Source organism: Leuciscus leuciscus (assembly GCF_965113295.1).
Source record: "Leuciscus leuciscus genome assembly, chromosome: 16".
NCBI classification, from domain to species: domain Eukaryota; kingdom Metazoa; phylum Chordata; class Actinopteri; order Cypriniformes; family Leuciscidae; genus Leuciscus; species Leuciscus leuciscus.
Genome location: NC_138740.1, coordinates 14,800,078 through 14,820,835, shown reverse-complemented (window position 1 = coordinate 14,820,835; position 20,758 = coordinate 14,800,078). Strand labels below are relative to the sequence as shown.

The following is a 20,758-nucleotide window of genomic DNA, read 5'->3' as shown; positions in this document are numbered from 1 at the left end:
TTCTCGCTTAAGTCAACAGGAGACTACAGGAAAGGGCAATTTAAACGAACAAATACACCTGCAAATAAACAGGCAAGTAAACAAACTAGAAAAGAGGCCAGGCTGCGTTTTCCTGACACTCCAGCCCGGCGCCTAATGAATATGTGTACTTGAAATGAGCCTTAATGAGCATTTCCTTCTCCCCCAATTAGCATGTGAAGAGCAGTAGGTGGAATATTAAATGAGAGGAATACTAGGTCAACACAGCAGCCCTTAACCTGTGCACAGGAGGAATGGACCTGCGAGATGAACACGTCTCAAGGGACGCAAAAAAGAGCCCGAGACGCCAGTGAGAAAGTTTTCCTCGTGCAGTCCAATGTTCTTTCATTTTCTTTATTTGGAAATGTGAACTCCTTTGTGACTTCCTCTCTTTTTGCAGCATATTGTGATTTAAAGATCAGAATACAGTTTGAAATACCCATTTAGCCTTTAGTGTATTTGCATTGAGTCTAATATATATGACAAAACAAACCTTTATAAAGATATACAAATAACATTTAAAGTCTTTAAATTCTGGCACCCAAAATATTGACACCTGTTTTCAGGGCGTAAACACATTTGCGTGGTAAAATGTTCTCTACAATGAGAACATCCTTTGGGAAGTTCCACCTGGGAAGAACTAGCATTAGCAAGCAGCATTATTAACAGGGAGCAAATTGGACTTTTGCCCTGCATCCAAATATACTGTAAGTAAAAAACAGAACGTGAAAAGAGTAGTATGTCTAAATACATAGTATTCATAAAGCAGTAGGACGAAAAAAGTGACCTACTACTTCCATTGAGATTACGAATGTCCGTATTTCATTCATAACATACTTTTTTTTTTTTTTTTTTTAATGGTCACAAAGTTTTTATTTAAATGTAGTACCTACTAAACAGTATGTAATTTTGGAATCAGTTATGGGATGGTCACAATACACTTTTCCTTCCATTGACTTTCATTCATGTGCACGCAAATGCATCAGACTGGAAACGCAAGCTCATGCGAAGAGTTTCACATTTTGCTACGTTGGTTAACTCTGACCTGTGAATTCGCATTACGTGAAGACGTGTGACCAGTAGAAGATCGATACGTCACGGCGTGCATTAAAAGAACGCATATTTTTGCAGTAAAGTCAAGTAAATGGTATATTTTTGATATAAAACTATTTGTTATATGTTAAATTTATGTCTATAATAAAAACAGCATGGAGTTGTGACATCATATCACGACCGTTGCAGTGTCCATAAAAAATGTTTGTGTCAAAGTCTAGTGAGACAGACTCTTTGGTTAGCAAGCTAACAATTTAGCCTATAGCTCAGCATAGTGCTAAGTGGTTAAATAAGCTCATCTAATTAGCTCGGACAAGATATCATAATTATCATTATTAAATTAAGGACAAATTCTTCGTATTTTTATGACGTCGAGTTAAAGGGTTAGTTCACCCAAAAATTATCCCATAATTTACTCACCCTCAAGCCATGCTAGGTTTATACGGCTTTCTTCTTTCAGCCAAACACAATCGAAGTTATATTAAAAAATATCTTGGCTCTTCCAAGCTTTATAATGGGAGTGAATAGTAACTGAGATTTTGAAGCCCAAAAAAGCTCATCCATCCATCATAATAGTATTCCATACGACTCCAGGGGGTTAATAAAGGCCTTCTGAAGCGAAGAGATACGTTTGTGTCAGAAAAATATCCATAATTATAACTTTTGTAAACTGTAATCACTGGCTTCCGTGTTCACGAGAGTGTCAAGTTCCGATGCATGACGTAAGATGTAGGAGTAGTGTAAGCTAAGGTGAGAGTAGACTCCTCTCGCCGTTCAAATAGGGCTCGTTTTAGACGTCTAATTCGTGACCGGTGTTTTGTTTTGCTCTATCCTCTGTGCTTCCGTGTTCATCATACCGGGTCACTCTTCCGTCGGAACTCGACTTGCGCATGGAAGCCAGTGATTATGGTTTATAAAGTTATAAGTCAACTATAAGTTAACTAAGTCACATCTCTTCGCTTCAGAAGGCCTTTGTTAACCAACCGGAGCCGTATGGATTACTTTTATGATGGATGGATGCACTTTTTTTGGGGGCTTCAAAATCTCACTCCCATTATAAAGCTTGGAAGAGCCAGGATATTGTTTTTATATAACTCCGATTGTGTTTGGCTGAAAGAAGAAAGTCATTTACACCTAGGATGGCTTGAGGGTGAGTAAATTATCGGATAATTTTCATTTTTGGGTGAACTAACCTTTTAAAACCATTCCAGGTCTATATGTTTATCACTTTGTTTTCTCTGTAAACTGATAGTTGGAATTATTTAATTCTGGTTTGTGAATTGTTTTCTTTTATCGGTGCGAGTATCTCTGTCCGCCTTGGGGCAGCTTTCCTTCAGATGTGATAGTGACACCACACAGGAGACTGTGCAAGCCTGAGAGACAAAACCTGTTCCAACTCTTCCCTCAGAACCAGAGCAGAACACAAGCACCTGTCCTCACCCTTCTCCTCCTCTCTGCCTTCGTGTGTGTGTGTGTGTGTGAGAGAGAGAGAGAGAGAGAGAGAGAGAGAGGAGATAGAGCGCACATCATTTATCACTTGTGTTCTCGTCCAAAAATGTCGCTTTTGTGGGGTGACTTTCAACCGTGCTAACCTTGCCCCAAATTGCTAACTGTTTACTTTTTCTTTTCCAACATGTCATTGATTTTCCTCACCTAATATCTGTTCCTCATCGTTAACACAAAGAGAAACACCGTGCGCCGTGAGGAGACCCTCTAACCCTCCAGCCGGAGAGCTCTCGAGGGCCGCTGGGGCCCCGCAAAGGGTCTTGGTTTAATTAAACCATCACAAACGCGCTTAGAACAGCAATCAACCTAATGATCAAAAAGGGTCTTCAAAGCCCATGGATGGTCCCCTTTGCACATATCTGAAGGAGGGGCTTGCGAATAAACAAACAAAAATGAAGATTAAAATACAAGGCTCGAAAAGCCAAGCGCATGCTGTTTGAGGACAGATCCCTGACTTGGAACGAAGTAAAGCGATCACTTCGGTTTCCTTTTACGTTTGTTGTGACTTATTTACCAGCACGCTTATCTCAAAGGGCGAAACAATGGCGCACATTTCTATCAGAAATCATTACAGGCCATTTCAAATCATTTCCGCGCAGCTAATTTCATAATAGCGGAGGGAAACATTGATTGTAACCAGATGCTACATATCTACTCTGTGGAAAACTGGACAGAGCAATTATGCAGCACAAGTTTAGGCCTACCCGTGCTCCCTCTCGCACACACAAATGTACACTAAGTGCTTCTACAGCCAAAGTGCTTCACATCAGCTTAAGCCAAATACATTAGCACATTATCATACAACACATATAGACTCTGGACTAGATTTTAAGTGTACAATTAAGTGATTTCTGAGAAACAAAAATCAAAGAAAAACACGGTGGCACCTGCATAGCATGTTGTCAGGTCGATGTTATGCATATTGAACATTTTGTCAAATTGAAATCAGACATCTATATTTCTTTATTTCTTATAGGACCTATGTTTCATCCTAATCAAGGTGTAAATGAAATGATCCTAGTGTTGTGGCTATTTTTTAAGTCAACATGAATGAAACTTTCCTGGGTTAATCTTAGTTTGAACTATTTAACTCCAACAACCTGAGATTACTTTTCACCAATTTTCATCTTTTATTGCATCAATTTTCATCTTTTATCATCTACTTTTCATCAATTATTGATGGATAAAATCAAGCCCTGCCCTGCATTCTCATTATACTTTGAAATACTGCTTTTTCTGAGAAGCACTTGCGTGTTAGGAAGTCGTAATCACGACATTAGTTGCATTCAAATCACTATTGTTGTAGCAATTAAATTTAACTAATTGAATTCAATACAGATGCTACATTCATTGCAACCGTCATGTTTTCCGTCTGACACAACTCAAAATCTCAGTGCTCAAAGAATTCCCCAGAATTCCAAAGATTTTCCTACTCGTAATTACAACTTTGTGGTGCCGTTTATGGTGTTCGACTCTTTTTCACTTTTTGACTTGAATGCTCCATTAATCACATTAAAATGGGCTGTAAATATGATTGATTTCAATGTTTGCTTAGCACATTAGCATTAATACCATGTCAATAATACAATTTCCTGTTTAAACTGGACAGATCCCATCCAACATTTACAGTTTATGGTTCTGTGTCCACTCCAAATAAAGGTGTAATTGTATGCTTATGTGGCTCTAAATTGTCCTCCTAAACAAACAATATGTTAAAATTAGCCTCTCAGCTCTGGAAAACACCTATACATGTACAGTATGTAAACTTGGTCGCTTGGTTTTCACTCATAAATGTTCAATGGTTTGGGATTCAATTAACAACGATAATAGCCATCTAATGATAAAACAGTGTTATTGATGTGTGTAAAAGTGTAGTGTTTACTATTTAACAAGAATGAACCATTCTTACATGCACTGCATGGCTTCATTACACTTTTTTCAGTGGCCTGATTGTAAGATTAATGTTAGTGTGTGCTAAATGGTTTGCATATGAACCAAAACCACACATAATATCAGAATTTCCTTCTGCTCTTTAATGGAAGAAATGAGAGACCCTGCCTGCAGTGAGAGCAGCTCCTGTTGGCATTCAACCAGCCCTGAGTGAAAGAGAGGAAGAGAGGTAAAGAGAACGAGTGATTTATGGAGAGCTAGAGAGGGGGTTCACTCACTAAAGTCCCATTGAAACACAGTGCTCCTGGCCCCGGGCTTCACCATTCATCACCACGTACCACCCCGTCACTTTGTTTATCATCACCGACACACACACACAGAGGCCAAACAGTGCTTAAAATTCAATGGCCCTTTCGTGAAGATTTGGGAAAATTGGCCCTGAGTAATCTACGTTTGTGAGACTGTGATCTTTTTAACTTTAGATTCGTAGATTTGTGGTTGAGGTGCAGTTGCCATTGTTCAGTGAATTTTCATTGGCAAAATCCAGTCATTTCATTAGGAATCAATGCAATCGTGAATTACGTTTAAGGGGCGAGAGATTTCCCCATCGGGATCAAGTTGGTCAGTCGAATTTGCCATGTTGACCAACAGAAAATGGTTTGAAAATGACTTTGTGAGCTGTGCTTCATACATCACTATGGATATTACCAAAATGAAGGGATGTTACAATAACATTTAAATTTTAGGGATTAAACTTCAGCGTCTATAAATTCCACATCATGTGTGCTACAAATATAAAGTATACCTCAAATTAAGCTGCTTTTTGAGTACATAAGTGATATTACTTTTCTGAGAGATTAGACTTGTCAGGCAAAAAAAGTCCCATAGACCATGTAGGGGCCAGAATATCAGAGACTTATGCTGCATCCAAAAAGTCAAGTCAAGTCAAGTATATTTGTATAGCGCTTTTCACAATACAGATTGTATCAAAGCAGCTTCTCAGTATTAAATTAAAATAATACAACAAAGTTTGTTTCAAGAGGAATTTATTGATTGATCAAATTAAATTAAATATCCCCAAAATATCCCCAACTGAGCAAGCCAAAGGCAACAGTGGCAAAAAGTCATACTTCCCTACTATATAGCATGCGAAAAACAGTATGTGACGAGTAGTATGTCCGTATACTCATATAAGAGTAGGCAAAAAGTGCCCGGATCACCGACTTCTTCCGGCGAGATTCTTAAGTGTGCATATGATGGACACTTTACTATCCATGAGGCCACGGGAGAGGATTTGTGAATGGTAGTGAAGCGACGCAACTGACGCTGGTAGGTCACATGATAATGACAACATGGCAAATATAGTACGTCCATTATATTCATACTGCACACATTCATACTATATAGAACGTACTTTTTCAGCAGTCGTGAAGTAATTACTTATAAGCAATTAAGTAGATTTCGGACGCAGCCATAGGGATGGCTTTTTTGAATTAGGCCAATAAGCAACATCCTAGCAGCTGCACAGCAACATCCTGGCAACCACCCAGAACACCCTAGTATTGTGGTGGCAAGTCTTGCAAACAGCACTCATATGTTCAGCAGAAAATATAAAAATCTACTCTTCTGATGAGATTTTAAAATCTGTTGCAGGTCATATAAGGGGTTTTAATACATAAAACATTAAACATGCAAAAACAAAGATAAATAGGTAAAAAAAAAAAGTAAAGGGGGGATGAATTACTGAAGGTCAATAAATAGACACACACTAACATGAACAGAAGAGAATTCATAACAGCATGTAACACACTTAGACAGCACATCGCAGAAGTAAACTAGAGCAGACATATTTGATATAATCATGGCCAATCTTTACTAAGTCAATCCTCTCAGGTGTTCAAGAGAGACCCGCTGCTGTGTGTGTGTGTGTGTGTGTGTGTGTGTGTGTGTGTGTGTGTGTGTGTGTGTGTGTGTGTGTGTGTGTGTGTGTAGGTTAAAATGGTAGTGCAGAAGTCTACTGATACGTATTTAAAGATATAAAGTCTGTGTGACGGTGAGTTTGGAATCTGCTGGAATGATCAGGAGAGATAGAGAGTATTAAAGATAAAAAAAGAAAGACATCGGGTGTGAGTATGTGGTCAGTGACCTAAATTTCCTTCATTCTTTTCTCAACCCTGCAGTAAATGCAGCATGCTGCACTTTTAAAAACAAGAGCGGTTTGTGGTATTCACGCATTTGTGTGTGTTTGGGGTAGATTCTTTTCCAGACACATTAATAAAATATGGTCGGAGGCCAGGTGCACACTGAATCTCTTTAAGAGAGCCTCGGGGCATCTTTGCATTGTCTCCTCCCAGCAGCCCTGTGTGTGTGATGTGCGTTAGGGGCCGCCACCTGCTGTACCAACACACACTCGCGCACAAGTTACGCTCCAGAAACGGTGCCCACACACACCACGACATCTGAGATTCTCTCACACACACACCTCTATATCTTTGTGTCATAGAAAAAAAACTAAAAAACATTTTCTTATAATGATAAATGATGCACTTAGCTGCTCTAACAGCTCTCTTGCACTCATCTACACACACAGGCCATAAATATGAACTTCATACATGTTCAGTTAAGCTCCTAATTAAGTCATTAATTAAAAGAGAAGTGTTGTGACGCTAATATACTGCCAGTCTAAACCAACGGGTGTAAATTTACCTAACGAGAATCGGTTCACATTAAAATGTGCGCGTTGTGCGTTGTGTCAATACACTCGGCAGCGTTAAACTGACATCATCTAGGAGTCAGCTGCAATTTACTACATTGTTCCTGAGACGGTGTTTAAAACTTGATCTACATCTCACATGTGAGTGGTGTTTTCTCCACATGGGCTTTTGTATTGTTACTACAATACATTCACTAATAACTGCATGGATTATTTGTTTTTATATGTACAGGAATTCGTTCTTAACCTCATTCTAATATTAATTAGACATGTATAGATGGAGAGAAACAAGCCTGCAGCCATCTTTAGAATTTGCTAAAATCGCTGTCGAAGAGTAATGAGCTGGTGAAGTGGATTTACTTGTGGATTGTAGCTAACAAAAATTATCATGAGCGTTGTAATGTTTGAAGTGGATGTCATAATAAATGTCAGTAGACCGGGAAGATTTTAAAACGAGAGGTTCATTCATAAATCCGTAAGATCTTACCGTCATGCTGTGGAAATACAAACCGGAAGACAGAACGCAACGAAAAGGGGCGGGGCTGCATAAGGTCTATACATGTTATACATGTATTTTCTATGTATAAAATTTAATCTTAACACATTTATAAGGCCACCCAGAGTGATTGTTTATACATGTGGTTTTAGTTGTTAATTTTTTTTTCCTGAAACTTTAGAATACATTTTAGTACCAAAAGTTATTGATGAATCATGATTTGGTCATGAAAACATTTGTATGCAGATTTCACTTGCAAATTTGTGCATATGCACATTAGTGAATGAGACCCAAAAGCGACAAATAATTGTCAGTCACTTGGTTTTTGACTTTAAGGTACAGTCATTTTACCGTTGTTTGACAATTTTGTTGGTATAATTCAGTCAATTCAAAAGGAATCTGCGTGATTGGGAATTTCGCATAATGGCGAAAAATTTCAACTCATAGAATTTGTGTTGGGTTCAAGTTTTCCACACAATATCGTGTTGACCATCAGAAAGTTGATTGGTTTGAAAGTGACTCCTGTGTAAGTGGTGCATCACACACTGCTACACTAACCTTATTTTCCCACAAAGATTTTGTTGCACTTTTACACAATGTCTACGCTGCAAGTGAGTGTTTTAGTGTGATACAGTGAGGAACTAACCTTTCTCTTTAAGGATTTTCTTCATATTGATGCCGGAGTCTCGTTCTTGCAGTTCTCCATCGGTCTGGTTCAAAACTACACATAAAGAGAAAACGTTTAAAAAGAGTCCTCAAGGTTGTCCCCAGAAGTCATGCAATTCTGACAAAACATCCCATTGAGAGCATGTGGGAACACTGTCATTTGTAAAAAGTATTTGTAAATGAAATACATTTTCAATGTGTTTTTTTTTTTAGTCTTAGTCTGTAGTCATTATTATTATCTTTATAAAAAACATTCAGTCTATGGATTGTCCGCATTGAAACTAATTGTGCTTGTGTGTCTGTACTGACCCAGGCGTTCGGGACTCTGTGTGTGTGGGTTTGGTGAGCTGGACACACTACTGCTGGGGTGGGAAGAGGGCTGTGATCCGGGACGAGGGGCTTCCTCCAGAGACGGAGCAGGAGACGGACTGTCCTGTACACACTCCTGAAACACACACACACACACACACACACAGATTTAGTTAACATATTCTTTACAAAGGACTCAAATAGGCCTGCCATTTTAACTGAAAATAAATAAAAATTCAAATATTAACAAAAACTATAATAGTACATTATACTAAAATAATTTCCATCAACAATATCTGATTTTCCCACAGAAAAAAAGCACAAATTAAAATATATTTGACATCTCAACTGTTTTTTCTCCTGATGAAAAGACCCCTTGTTTGCCTTTCAGAGATCTCAACAATATCTCATATTTTTAAAAGATATTAACTAAATTGTCACATTCGTTTCTATAGCTCTGTACTCTTACTGTACGTCAACGGTTGCCTCATTTTTGTCTTTTATTTTCCCAAAAGAATTTTAGGGAAAACATCTGGGACAGAGTTGATTCTTAAATGAAACATAACTGAGAAGTCAATTCTTCTAGAAGAATGAAAGATCAACCAACACTTTCTTTTATCATAGTAAAAACACATTCTGTTGTGGTGCCCAGACAGAAGCTATTGCTATTTAGTCTGTGGCACTGAATATCTATGTGTGCGTGTGCGTGTGCGTGTGCGTGTGCGTGTGTGTGTGTGTGTGTGTGTGTGTGTGTGTGTGTGTACTGTACGCCTCGGGCCATTTCTGCATCTCAGAGAAACACACAAGTGTCCTCCTCCAACTGTAAATTGACTCACACTCTCCTCTCAGGGGGAACATGGCAGTAAGATAACAGATAGTGTTTGTCTTAAAAGCCTGCATCTAATATTCCCTAACACACGCTCCGCACGGACCCAACAGAACATTTATTCTCTTATTCCTCCTCTGAGTATTTGGAATCAAACTCTCTCTTGTAGAAATTAAGACGGTTTGGTATACAGCTCTGTCCCAGGTGTTAAATGGCTCATAGAGCGAGACAGACTCGTATCTAACGTGTCACTGGAGCAAGACACCAATCCGATGGGATCTGCAGCTGATGTGAAAATGAGCTGACTCTAGCTGAGAGCCCTAATGAATGACTTCTCTGCGTTCGACCACTGAAGTCTCAACTTGGTGTCTTGTGCGCGTTACCTTGATGACGGACGCTCCTGCTCTGGACAGGGGGCTGTGCATCTGAGCAGCTGCGGCCATGTTGGCGATGGTGTTCAGGTGGTTCATCTGGTTCATCGCCATGGCAACGGAGGCAGGCGGCAGACTGACGGGCAGCAGGGGGTGGGGCATCATCATAAACGGCAGGTCCAGCCCTGAGAGAGGACGACAGAGAGAGACTGCAATCACTTTGGTTTAACTCGCTTTATATTTAAAGGCAAAACTAAGACAATGATATTAAAACACCAAATACAATATACACCTTAATCTATCCTGATGTCATACAGAAACTCATTTGCACACGTCTTAAAGTTACAGTAGTCTGTTTAATGCTTAAGGTCATGAGACATTTTTATAATAACTTTTAAAATGTAAATGTTTTATTCCAAGATTCTTTGATGAATAGTACTAGTAATGTGTTCACATATGTTTGTCTTTCTTCTTTTGAGAGGTGAGACGGAAAATTTACAGGCATAAAATGCAGAAACCTGCAATACAGGAAAATTATGAATGTTTTTTAAAAGTCATGTTAAAATACTCTATTTGACCAGGGTGACACGGCGACACTGGCTCAACCAATGGCGTAAGCTTGGGGCAGGACTATCAGTTTGTCTGACTTATGTCCAATGTTAGATGAGGGTGTTCAGGAAACATGTTTCAAACACTCATTATTTTTACAATTCTACACTTCACTTTAATAAATGTTCCTGTTCTTACTGGCCATGATTCATCTGCAGATTGATTTGTCAGTGCTGACCGATTAATCAATGCAGATTTGTCATGCTAAAGAAAATGTATCATCACATTTTAATTGTAAAATGCTTCTTTTCTGTTTTTGAACTGACTTCTCTTTTATGGTAATATGACCAAGATTGTGTAGGCCAATAATACCATAGCCAATATTATCGTAGCTCACTTTTCATAATCCAATCAAATCCTAGTGGATAGAGTCAAGCTCAATGTTTCCCTCAGTTTCACTCAAAGTACATCACTTTAAAGAAGTCAAATGTACTTCAAATACTGTTCATGTTGTCATTAAACCAAAAAAACAAAAAAAAACGTGGTATAAGAAACCATGAAAATGATTTGATCGTCATGAATACATTATCCACCTTATTTTTTAACATAAGAGCGAACCAAAAGTATAAACCACTGAACCAAAAAACGATAACAAACACGACGTGTAGCTCAATCGGACCGAGAGGAATCAATGCACCTGGAGCTGGCGTGAATGAGTGGATGTGATGAATGAATGACTCACGGTTAGCCAGGAGATGACTCTGCTGTAGGGAAGAGAGATGAGACCCTGACAAGCCGTGCTGAGCGGAGAGGCCGATGTGAGCCAGACCGTGCTGGGCTCCGGAGGGGGGGGACTGGAGTTTCTCTTTATCCCAGGACGACTCACTGCCGCCTGGAGACAGAGAGGGAGGGTTGAGTGAGAGTCTGGATCCCTATACAGAGCCAGGACTCCAGGTGTAATCACAGAGACAAGACTGGAGAATACGGATAAAAACCATTAAAAGCTTTTCCTTGCTCTTTTGAAATAAAATGTTGGATTTGCACTATGCAAAAATATTATAAGAGCTCAAATACCCTAGTCCAACCTGGTGTAATATAAAAACTCATTTTCATATAATCTCATTTGCTTATTGCTCTCTTTGTTGGGCAGTTGTGGCCTAACGGTTAAAGAGTTGGAATTGTAACCTGAAGGTCGTGTAACCCGAAGGATTCCCGTGCCCTTGAGCAAGGCACCTAACCCACAAATTTCTCCCTGGGCGCGACTGCTCAGAGTGTGTGTGTGTGTGTTCACTACTCACTGCTCCTAATGTGTGTGTGCACTACTTGGATGGGTTAAATGCAGAGGACAAATCCCAAGTGTGGGTTACCATACTTGGCCTTCACTCACTTCACTCACTTATTTAAAAAAAATTAAGGTTCCAAAAAGGGAATTTTTGTAACGATGCCATAGAAGAGCCACTTTTCCATGATCAGTTCTTAATTGAAGAACATTTTAATAATCTAAAGAACCTTTTTCAACTACGCAGAATCTTTAGTGGTTCCATGGAACCATCGATATCAATAAAGAACCTTTATTTTTAAGAGAGTAAGTCTAATGTTACAGTAGTCTGTTTAATGCTTAATGTCATTCGAGAAGATGGAAAATGAGACCATGAATTATATTTTATTATTAGAAAAGACCAAAGTTATTTAATCAAAGATGCAGTAAAAACTATTTAAAATATATTTTAAAAAAGATTTAAAATTAAATAAATTATTGCTGTGTTGGAAAAGCTGAATTTTCAGCATCATTACTCCAGTCTTCAGTGTCACATGATCCTTCAGAAATCATTCTTTGGTGCCCAAGAAACATTTCTTATCATTATCAATTTTGAAAACAGTTTTTGCTGCTTAAGATTTTTGTGGAAACTGTGACGCTTTTTTTATTCCAAAGATTCATTGATGAATAGAAAGTTCAAAAGAAGATTTATTTTAAACAGAATTAGTTTTTGTGTTATACGTTAAAGTTGAATTTACATTATTGTAATTCTCATTACTGTAATGCAAAATTTTACAACATTATAGAAAAGATGATTAATTATAATCAGCAGGATTTAAAGGCAGAACGACCACAAAACATGTATAAAAACATTTAAAAATATATAATCTATTTTATTTAAAAAAAAGCAAAACAAAATCATCTTAAAATAGGCTGAAGAGAACGGTTGTAAGAGAACACTTATAGAGGGTGTTTTAAAATGATATTACAGTAAAGGAAGGACAGAAAATGTCAGTGCAGTGGGGATTCGAACGCGTTACAGTACAGCCTGATTCAACCCTATACGTTCCTGTGAGCACGATCACACTTTTATTAAGTCTCGAGTCTGACCGCCTCCACAACTTCAGACCCAACTCGTGCACAAAATCCCATCTCTTCCCAGGCTGTTGAAGAGTTAACCCCTCTGCCAATCACGCTAAACTCATCCCAGAACGGATGACATCTGGGAATTAATCGCTGGAATGAAATGCAGCAGAAAAGCTAGCTGCTAAGTGTCATAAAACAACTTAAGTTGAATTAGTTGAGAGAAGAGGGAGAAAGATTGCAAAGCAGAGGAGAGGAAATCATTGTCTAATTCTGCCTAATAAGCAACGGAGGTCCTACGAGTGATCCAGCAGATGGTGTTTTTGCAACAGATTGCAGTGAGTGATTCTTTTAATAATAATACGAATTAAAATCTCTCTCTGTAGAACGCGGGGGCGCCGTTCATCGGGGAGTCGTTTGAATGAGCAGGAAAAAACAGCCTGATAAAGTAATGGCTATGCCCAAACACCTGAGGCCGAAGCGGAGAGCGCGTACACGTGTGTGTGTGTGTGTGTGTGTGTGTGTCTGAGTGTGTGTGTGCGAGATGAAATGAGTGGGGCGGACGGCTGATGAAACACAAAACGATGAGGGAGGAACCGTGCGTTCGTGACATTTGATATCAATACACAATCCATAAGCAATACGTGTCCTGTGTAATGAAGTCGTAATAGGATGTAAACTGCTTTAGAATGAATTCTGAAGCCATTTGTGAGACCCATCAGTGCGTAATGATGCATAGATATCACTGTAATCAGTTTTAGTTTCCCTTCAACATGATGTAAATATTGAACATTACAACGCAAAACCAGAACGGTGTCCACACTGTATTTTCCTAAATTGCTTTCTAATCTCCTAGAATGGGATTCATGTTTTATAAATATTCCTATTCGGAAGACAGGCAGAAGACAAGTTTAAGGAAAATAACATAACCAAGGAAAAGTGAGAGGTTTTCTAAAAAAAAAAAAAAAGTCTGGTCTGGAATGTCATGATGATGAGCAGATGATGGCATAATTTGTATTTTTTGAGTGAACTATCCCTTTAAGAGAGACATAGATGAAGAGGGACAGAGAGCAAAAGTGTTTGCATTGCAAATTCCACATGACCTATATTTGCTCTTGTCTAATATAATTAATTTCTGAACATACGAGCGGAGCTCAGAGGTCCCGCAGTATAGGTGCTAAATAGCCAACGGATGTTTCTTCAGCAATAGCCATTTTTAGCCCTGTGGACTTAAAATAAACTCTTTTAAAACATGTTTTTTTACACTCTTACAAGTTTATTTAAAGTGCCTAATGCCCTAATGCCCACAATTCTCCAATGATAAATATACATTTATCATTGGAGAATTGTGCCTTTTTGTTTAAAAGTCATGAATGTTTCCACAACAGTGTCATTTCCATCACATCTGACATGATGTATTGTGTTTAAAAACATTCTCTAGTGGAAAAACATTCTAAAAAAAATTTGGGGAATAAAATGGCTGACTAAGGTTTCATATCTAGCATTTCATTGTCAATTTGAGCCATATTCTTTAACGGATTGAAATAGATATATACATACATACATATAATTTATTAACTAAAAAATATATGTTTGTGGACATCACAAATGAGGGAAGTAATATGTGTGAAAATATTAGGGTATATACACAACCGTTCAAAAGGTGGAGTCAGTAAGTTAAAAAAAAATATATACTTTTATTAAGCATTAGCATAAAATTTATCAAAAGTGACAGTAAAGTACATTTACAATGTTACAAAAGATTTATATTTCAAATCAATGCATTAATTTATCAAATAATGCAGAAAAAAATGTGTCATGGTTTCCACAAAAAACCCAAAAACAGCACAACTGTTTTCAACATTGATAATAATAATAAATGTTTCTTGAGCAGCAAATCAGCATATTAGAATGATTTCTGAAGGATCATGTGACACTGAAGACTGGAGTAATGATGCTGACAATTCAGGAATAAATTACATTTTTTAATATTTTTAAATAGGAAAGTTATTTTCAAATAATATTTCACAGTATTACTGTTTTTACTGTGTTTTTGATCTAATAAATGCAGCCATGGTGAGCATGAATAAACAATGAAAGCACAATAAAAAGTTTCCAAGACCATTTTAAAGTGACCTTCAATTGAGAAAAAAAAGAAAGAAAAGAAATCTGTTACAAAATTCCACCCTTGGGACAGAAAAGTGCCTTCACGTAAAGAAACACATGAGTTTGTCTCACTCTGTTCCACTACATCATTAAAGGGCTTCATAATGATCACACAGCGTCTAAAGCACCATTTCTCTGTTTTATTATATATAGCCCACAACTCCTGACCTCTGTAACAGGCTAACTGCAGTGGTAGTCTCTGCGAGTCTGTGTGTGTCTGTGTGTGTGAGAGAAAGAGAGAGAGAGCATGCAGTATATCAGAGCAAGTGTGGAGTTGAACTATCCACAGCTCTGGTGCTGATGGCCCATTTGGGTTTAGTCCAAGAGCTCCTCCAGTGTTGGCTGCTAAAGTAATTAGCCTAAAAGTGATGCCAGCCAGTACAGATAGAGGAAGAGTAAGCAAGCAAGAGAGATGGAGAGTGTCTATGTTTCGGCATCCCGTCCAGACGTCAGTCATGCTTTGAGAATGTGTCCATCACCGTGATGCTCCTTAACCACACGCTGACAGAGCTGGTTAACTGCATCCCTTTTTAAAAAGTCTGCCGTAATTGCGACACGCATCTATGGGCACGTGCACAGATACACTATTCCCCACTGCCCCCATGTGAAACTCAACGTACGGAGCTTTCCAGAATTTATGTCAACCAAAATCAAGCATTTTTGTCAAAATCATTAACATGTCAATGATCAAACTCACTTCCATTTGACTCACACTCGCGGTCACACACTCTCTGCCGTTATTTACGGTTCGTTCAAGGTATTTGATCACTATGTGTGATTCCTCTGCCATTTGAGCTACAGGAACAGTTATTTTTATTTGCACAGATGTGCTGGCTTGAACGTCATGAGTAGCAAAGGCTCATGAATATTAATTAGGTTGTGCACAAATAATTCAGAATGATTCCTTACTGTTTTGATAGTCAATTCGGTGTGTTGATCCAGAAATCAGGTCTGTGGTGGAGCTTTTGCTCTTTTCCCAGTTACAAATGAACCTATTTAACAAGTTCCTATCATTCTCACGGTTAATTTAGGGCGGCGGTCAAATGAACTTGTGACTATATTTGATAACTTCACTCCTACATTTGCCTCTATCAGTCTTGGGTTCTTGCAGGTCAGTGGATAAACACATGGATCAGTAATTGAATCCCAAACATGGCTAGTTGGTCCAGTGCAGGGTCAGACATGTATGGGGGCTTGGGGCAAAAATGTCCCTCAAAATCAAGATAAGGGGGCAAAAAATACCCCAAACTAAATGTATCAAGGCTGTCGTGATTAAAGTAAAAGTAAGCATCAGAATAATTTTTTCGCATTTTTTGCAGCGTTGAGAATAACAAATCTATTGCATTTAATTTACATTTAAGTCTTTCCCAGCCATTGAAGGACATTTCTGGTAGGGTGCGCTATGACACATCTTCTGAAAGAGTACTGAATCTCCTGGACAAAACACAGGTGAAGAAGAACCAGAAACAAGCGATATCATATGTAATAATATGCATATGTAAAATAACGCGATCATCAACATTCAACAGCATATAAATCAAAACTGCCTAACGTTACTGAATGAAATGTCGACCCAGGACGAGCTGTAGGACTGTGCAAGCGTTAGGGGTGTTGATGGACTCGATCTAACCCATCTGTGTTTTGATCATTGTTCTGGATCTAATCCAGACATAGTCTTTGACAAAAACACGATTTTCTCAGCTTTTTGCTCTAAATGTCGCTTTTTTTAATGAAACTTGAATGGAAATGAATGAAGCTAGATTAAAACAGGTTTTTTTGGGGGGGGTGGTTAAGCAGAGGATCTGTTCTTTCTTTTGACATATTGTATGGTAAGACATTCATACAACAAATTATTCTGGGGGCAATGACATTTTTGTGAAAATTATTTAAAACGCTGGCAACTTTTTTTCTTTCTTTCTTTTTTTAATACTGGCGGGGAAAGAGTTAATAGGGTAAGTTAAAAAATGCCCCTGGAAATCAAATATCGCCTTTTAATGTGAAAGTAAATCTCTGAACCTGGTCCAGTGGCAACTTTGAGCACGAGGGGTTCAGGTTTCTAATTTGTCCCATATAACGTTTTATCTAGTAAACCAAAATTGCAGTTGTGTGTCAGGAAGTGGGAACACATTTGTTTGCATTGTGTGGCTTCACTTCCATGGAATGGCGTGCAAGCTGTGAGATTTCCATGACTGTTAACGCAAAAACCACCCAACAAGACATTAACAATATTACAGCCAATACGCTGGTATACTTTTCCACATAACGTTTACTTTCTAAGTTTGCTTTTATTTTTAAAGTGCTTAATGTTTCCGACTGAACTGTTAAGTGATGTCAAAATAGTAGTCCCTCTTATGACACTTCATCATCCAGGTAGGAAAACTTATCGGCCAATGCCGATAATAAAAAAAATGGCAAGTATCGGCCAAAAGATTGGTCTTGGCTATATAACGATCACGACTAGTCCTAACCTTTATGTGTGGGAGAAACTGTACGTTTCCTTTTCCTTTAAACCACTGAAGTGGAGTGTTTGTTGGCCAGTCAGACTCACCATCTGGCACCTAAGCCTGCCTTCACCTACAGAGTCCCACCGTTCACTGCCTGGAGACTCAAGTACATGCGTGTGTGTGAATAATATAACACTGGCCAGCGCATTAGCACTGAGGTCAAAAGTATGGTGTCTTAAAAGGCTCACGTCATTAGTAAGCACAAAATATGCTTCAGAAAACGACACAGATCAAAACAAGAGCGAGTAAGCTTTGATCAGAGAAATATACAAATATTCTAGGTTTTTTAGGGCTGGGTCATTACTTTTTTTGTGGCCTGTGAATCATCTCCTCGGCCGTGTTGTTTGGGCCTGTGATGGGTTTAGGGTCTTCAGGCCCCTGTTTGAGCGGTCGCATGTGTTGATGTTGGCTCTGTCAGTAAACAGTGTGTGTATGTTTATGCCTTTGGTCAGTGAAAAATCAGCAAGTGTTTGCGTGTGTTTAATCCAACCCAAACAACATCCTGGGCTAAACGTCTCACACTCAAGTGCAGAGAGGATTCTGGTACCCGAGTCACAATGTGACCCAGGACAAGTGTGACAATAATTTTGACAATGCAAAATTATTGACTAGGTCTCGGATAAAAAGGACATGCCGCCCCAAACTCCATTGGGCCAATATTGCTATGTTAGCCTGGCCCGATTCATTTCAGAAAATCAGTTGTTTCGAACAATGTTGTTTCAATGTTGCTCAAAAAAGCAAAACACTGAAGAAAACACTGCTTTGGTTTTGGATATGTTGCCTGTGTTACATTAATTCCATTCATAACAACGTGATGCCATTTACAACCTCAATATAATTCGCGTTTACAATAAAAAATAAATAAATCATAAACATAATTTCAGTATTTTTATCAAATAAAACTATTTGCTATTCATCAGTCAAATCCACGGTTGCTCTTATCATTTATCTCGTGTTTAATCCAAATTTCAAATGCACAGTTCAAAATGCACAGTTCTCAGTTCAGTGAGTCGGTGAGTAGTTAAAAAGAATTAATTGAACAGATTCAACTCAAAAGAACAACAATTCATTTGAATCAGATATTATAAAAAAAAAAAACAATGTTTCAAGTCACAATGTTTATTCTTTAGTTGTTTCACTTTGTTTTTACTAAAAAAAAAAAAAAAAACACACACAAGTTACCATTAAATTGTTAAATTTGGTACTGATATGTGTAAGGTCTCATCTTGAGTAAAAGGCAATATTAGTGCTGAACATAACCAGTCTGTCTTGCATGTCAATGGTAAACGTATAAACCACAAACAACACCTCTGAAGTCATACGTGTTTCACTGTTCGTCATGTATAGCAACAAAACTCACGGTGTTGCTTTGGTTCCGCCGTCTATTTAAAACTAAACATACTGTGTGACATACACACACACACACACACACACAAACGCATTCATTAATATCGTTATGCCGGCAAACCTTACAGTCTCATACACACAAATCTACACACACACACACAAACTGTCCGGGAGCGCATTAACAGCTTGTAGCGGGTACGGGCAGAGGACGGCACGCTGGCACTCTGTTTGTCATATTTCTTGTGGGCCTCGCCATCTGCCGGGGTGGCATTTTCATGGCTGTTTACCCTGACTCCCGCCAAGGAATCATCTGCCACCGCATAATGCAGCCCGCAAAAAAAAGGGGGGATTAAGTTGGTAATGCAACTGAGACTATTGCTAATTTGGTGTAATTGGGAAGAAATGAAGATAAATGAGGGCGAGAGAAGGAGAGGCAATCAGTACGGCAGGCAGTACAGCTGTGCTTTTGGCCAAACTCAAGCCCCCCTGCCCTCACCCCTTCCGAGCATCACCCCCCCCCCGTCACGTCACCCCGTGCTCAACAAGGTGCATGCAAATTCAAGCTAATGACAAATACACTGGGCTGACACACACAGCACAGGTTACTGCCTTATCGTCCATCTCGCTGGTGTGGATTTCAGCTTATAGGTGTAAACAGATGACCTTCACACACGAATTCTCTAACTTTGAGATATAAATAAATAAATCCATAATATAGTATATATTTTATAAATAAATAAAACTAAACAACAACAAAAAATAATACAATTAATATAATAATATGATTTCATGACAAATGTGCACAAAATGGCAAATGTATTTGTTTTGTTTTATTAGTCTGTTTTTTTTATGTCTGTATAGTATTATTAATGTTTATTTCAATTTTATTTTGAGCTATTTTAGTACATCAAGTTAAACTAAATGAAAAGGAGAAATGTTGAACTAGCTGAAATAAAATATATTTATTTATTTGTATTATTTATTTGTAGTAAAAAAAATTTCAGGTAGCAACTTTTTTATGGTGTTAGTTTTAGCTAAAGGCGCAATATGTAAGGCACAATATTTTTTTGTATAACAATGTTATATATTTTGTTTACTTGTGTACTTACATTATCCCAAATGTTTCCGACACTGGTTAAAATTGCTGATTTCTCTGGATTTCCGTGTCATTGCCTCACCTGTCAGTGACGTCATATCCGATTCGATTTCCTTCGATTTCCGGTCTTACTTCCGTAGAAACCATGGAAACACCAAAGATGCTTTAATATATTATGTGTTTTATTAGACAGGTGAGCAACTCTTTTACCTTTATCTACAGAAAACTAATCACTGTTATTCTTATTGTTTGAATCTCTTGTTTTCTTGTAACATGTTTGTAGCTTGCCTCAGAGACAACACTATTTTGTCGAGTTGCTAACATAGCAAAATCAGAAAGAGCTTTATTTGTAGTAACCGTAATACTGAATTTCCTCCACCATATGATATATTTTAAAATGAATTGTATGCATCTAATATAGATCTAATTTACTGCAGTGTGCGACAACTGTCTCATACCAGCCATCGAGTGAACGCACAGAGTAACGTTATAACATAACATTTAACACACTCAAATGTATTTTTAGTATGATTTTTCTGCCCAAGTAAAACAGCGCTGCGTTACACTTGAATTTGTCAGATAAAGCCTGTTTGAATAGTAATTTAGCGCTTGTGGCTATTTCATTATAATGAAGTGAAGGAGGTGGACAATAAACAGAACTTTAATCGTAAAATAAACAAAGAACAAAACATAAGGAGCGGCATACTTTCATATATTATCGAATATATCGAATTTATGCGTTTAAATGGCTACACTATCAACGGCGAAATGAACCTGCAGCAGTCAGGTGGTACAGGTCAGAGCTCTTTAAGTTGTTTATGTTCATTATTATTGTAACGTTATGTGCTTTGAGATATGAGGTAGTTTAACACCGTCTCTCGTGACACTTTTGTTGGCTCCCTGCTGT

At 38.1% G+C, this 20,758-nt stretch overlaps 1 protein-coding gene across 4 annotated transcripts in view; it reads right to left on the bottom strand.

Moving 5' to 3' along the window:
- Nucleotides 1–20,758, bottom strand: part of dacha (dachshund a) — a 155,681-nt gene that overhangs the window by 21,816 nt on the left and 113,107 nt on the right. For all 4 annotated transcript variants that reach the window (XM_082141292.1, XM_082141293.1, XM_082141294.1 and 1 more), the window contains 4 exons: nucleotides 11,140–11,289; nucleotides 9,861–10,033; nucleotides 8,652–8,787; nucleotides 8,323–8,397 (listed from right to left, as the gene is read on the bottom strand). In XM_082141292.1, coding sequence (XP_081997418.1) covers nucleotides 8,323–8,397; nucleotides 8,652–8,787; nucleotides 9,861–10,033; nucleotides 11,140–11,289 — 534 coding nt within the window. The remainder of the gene's footprint in view (nucleotides 1–8,322; nucleotides 8,398–8,651; nucleotides 8,788–9,860; nucleotides 10,034–11,139; nucleotides 11,290–20,758) is intronic.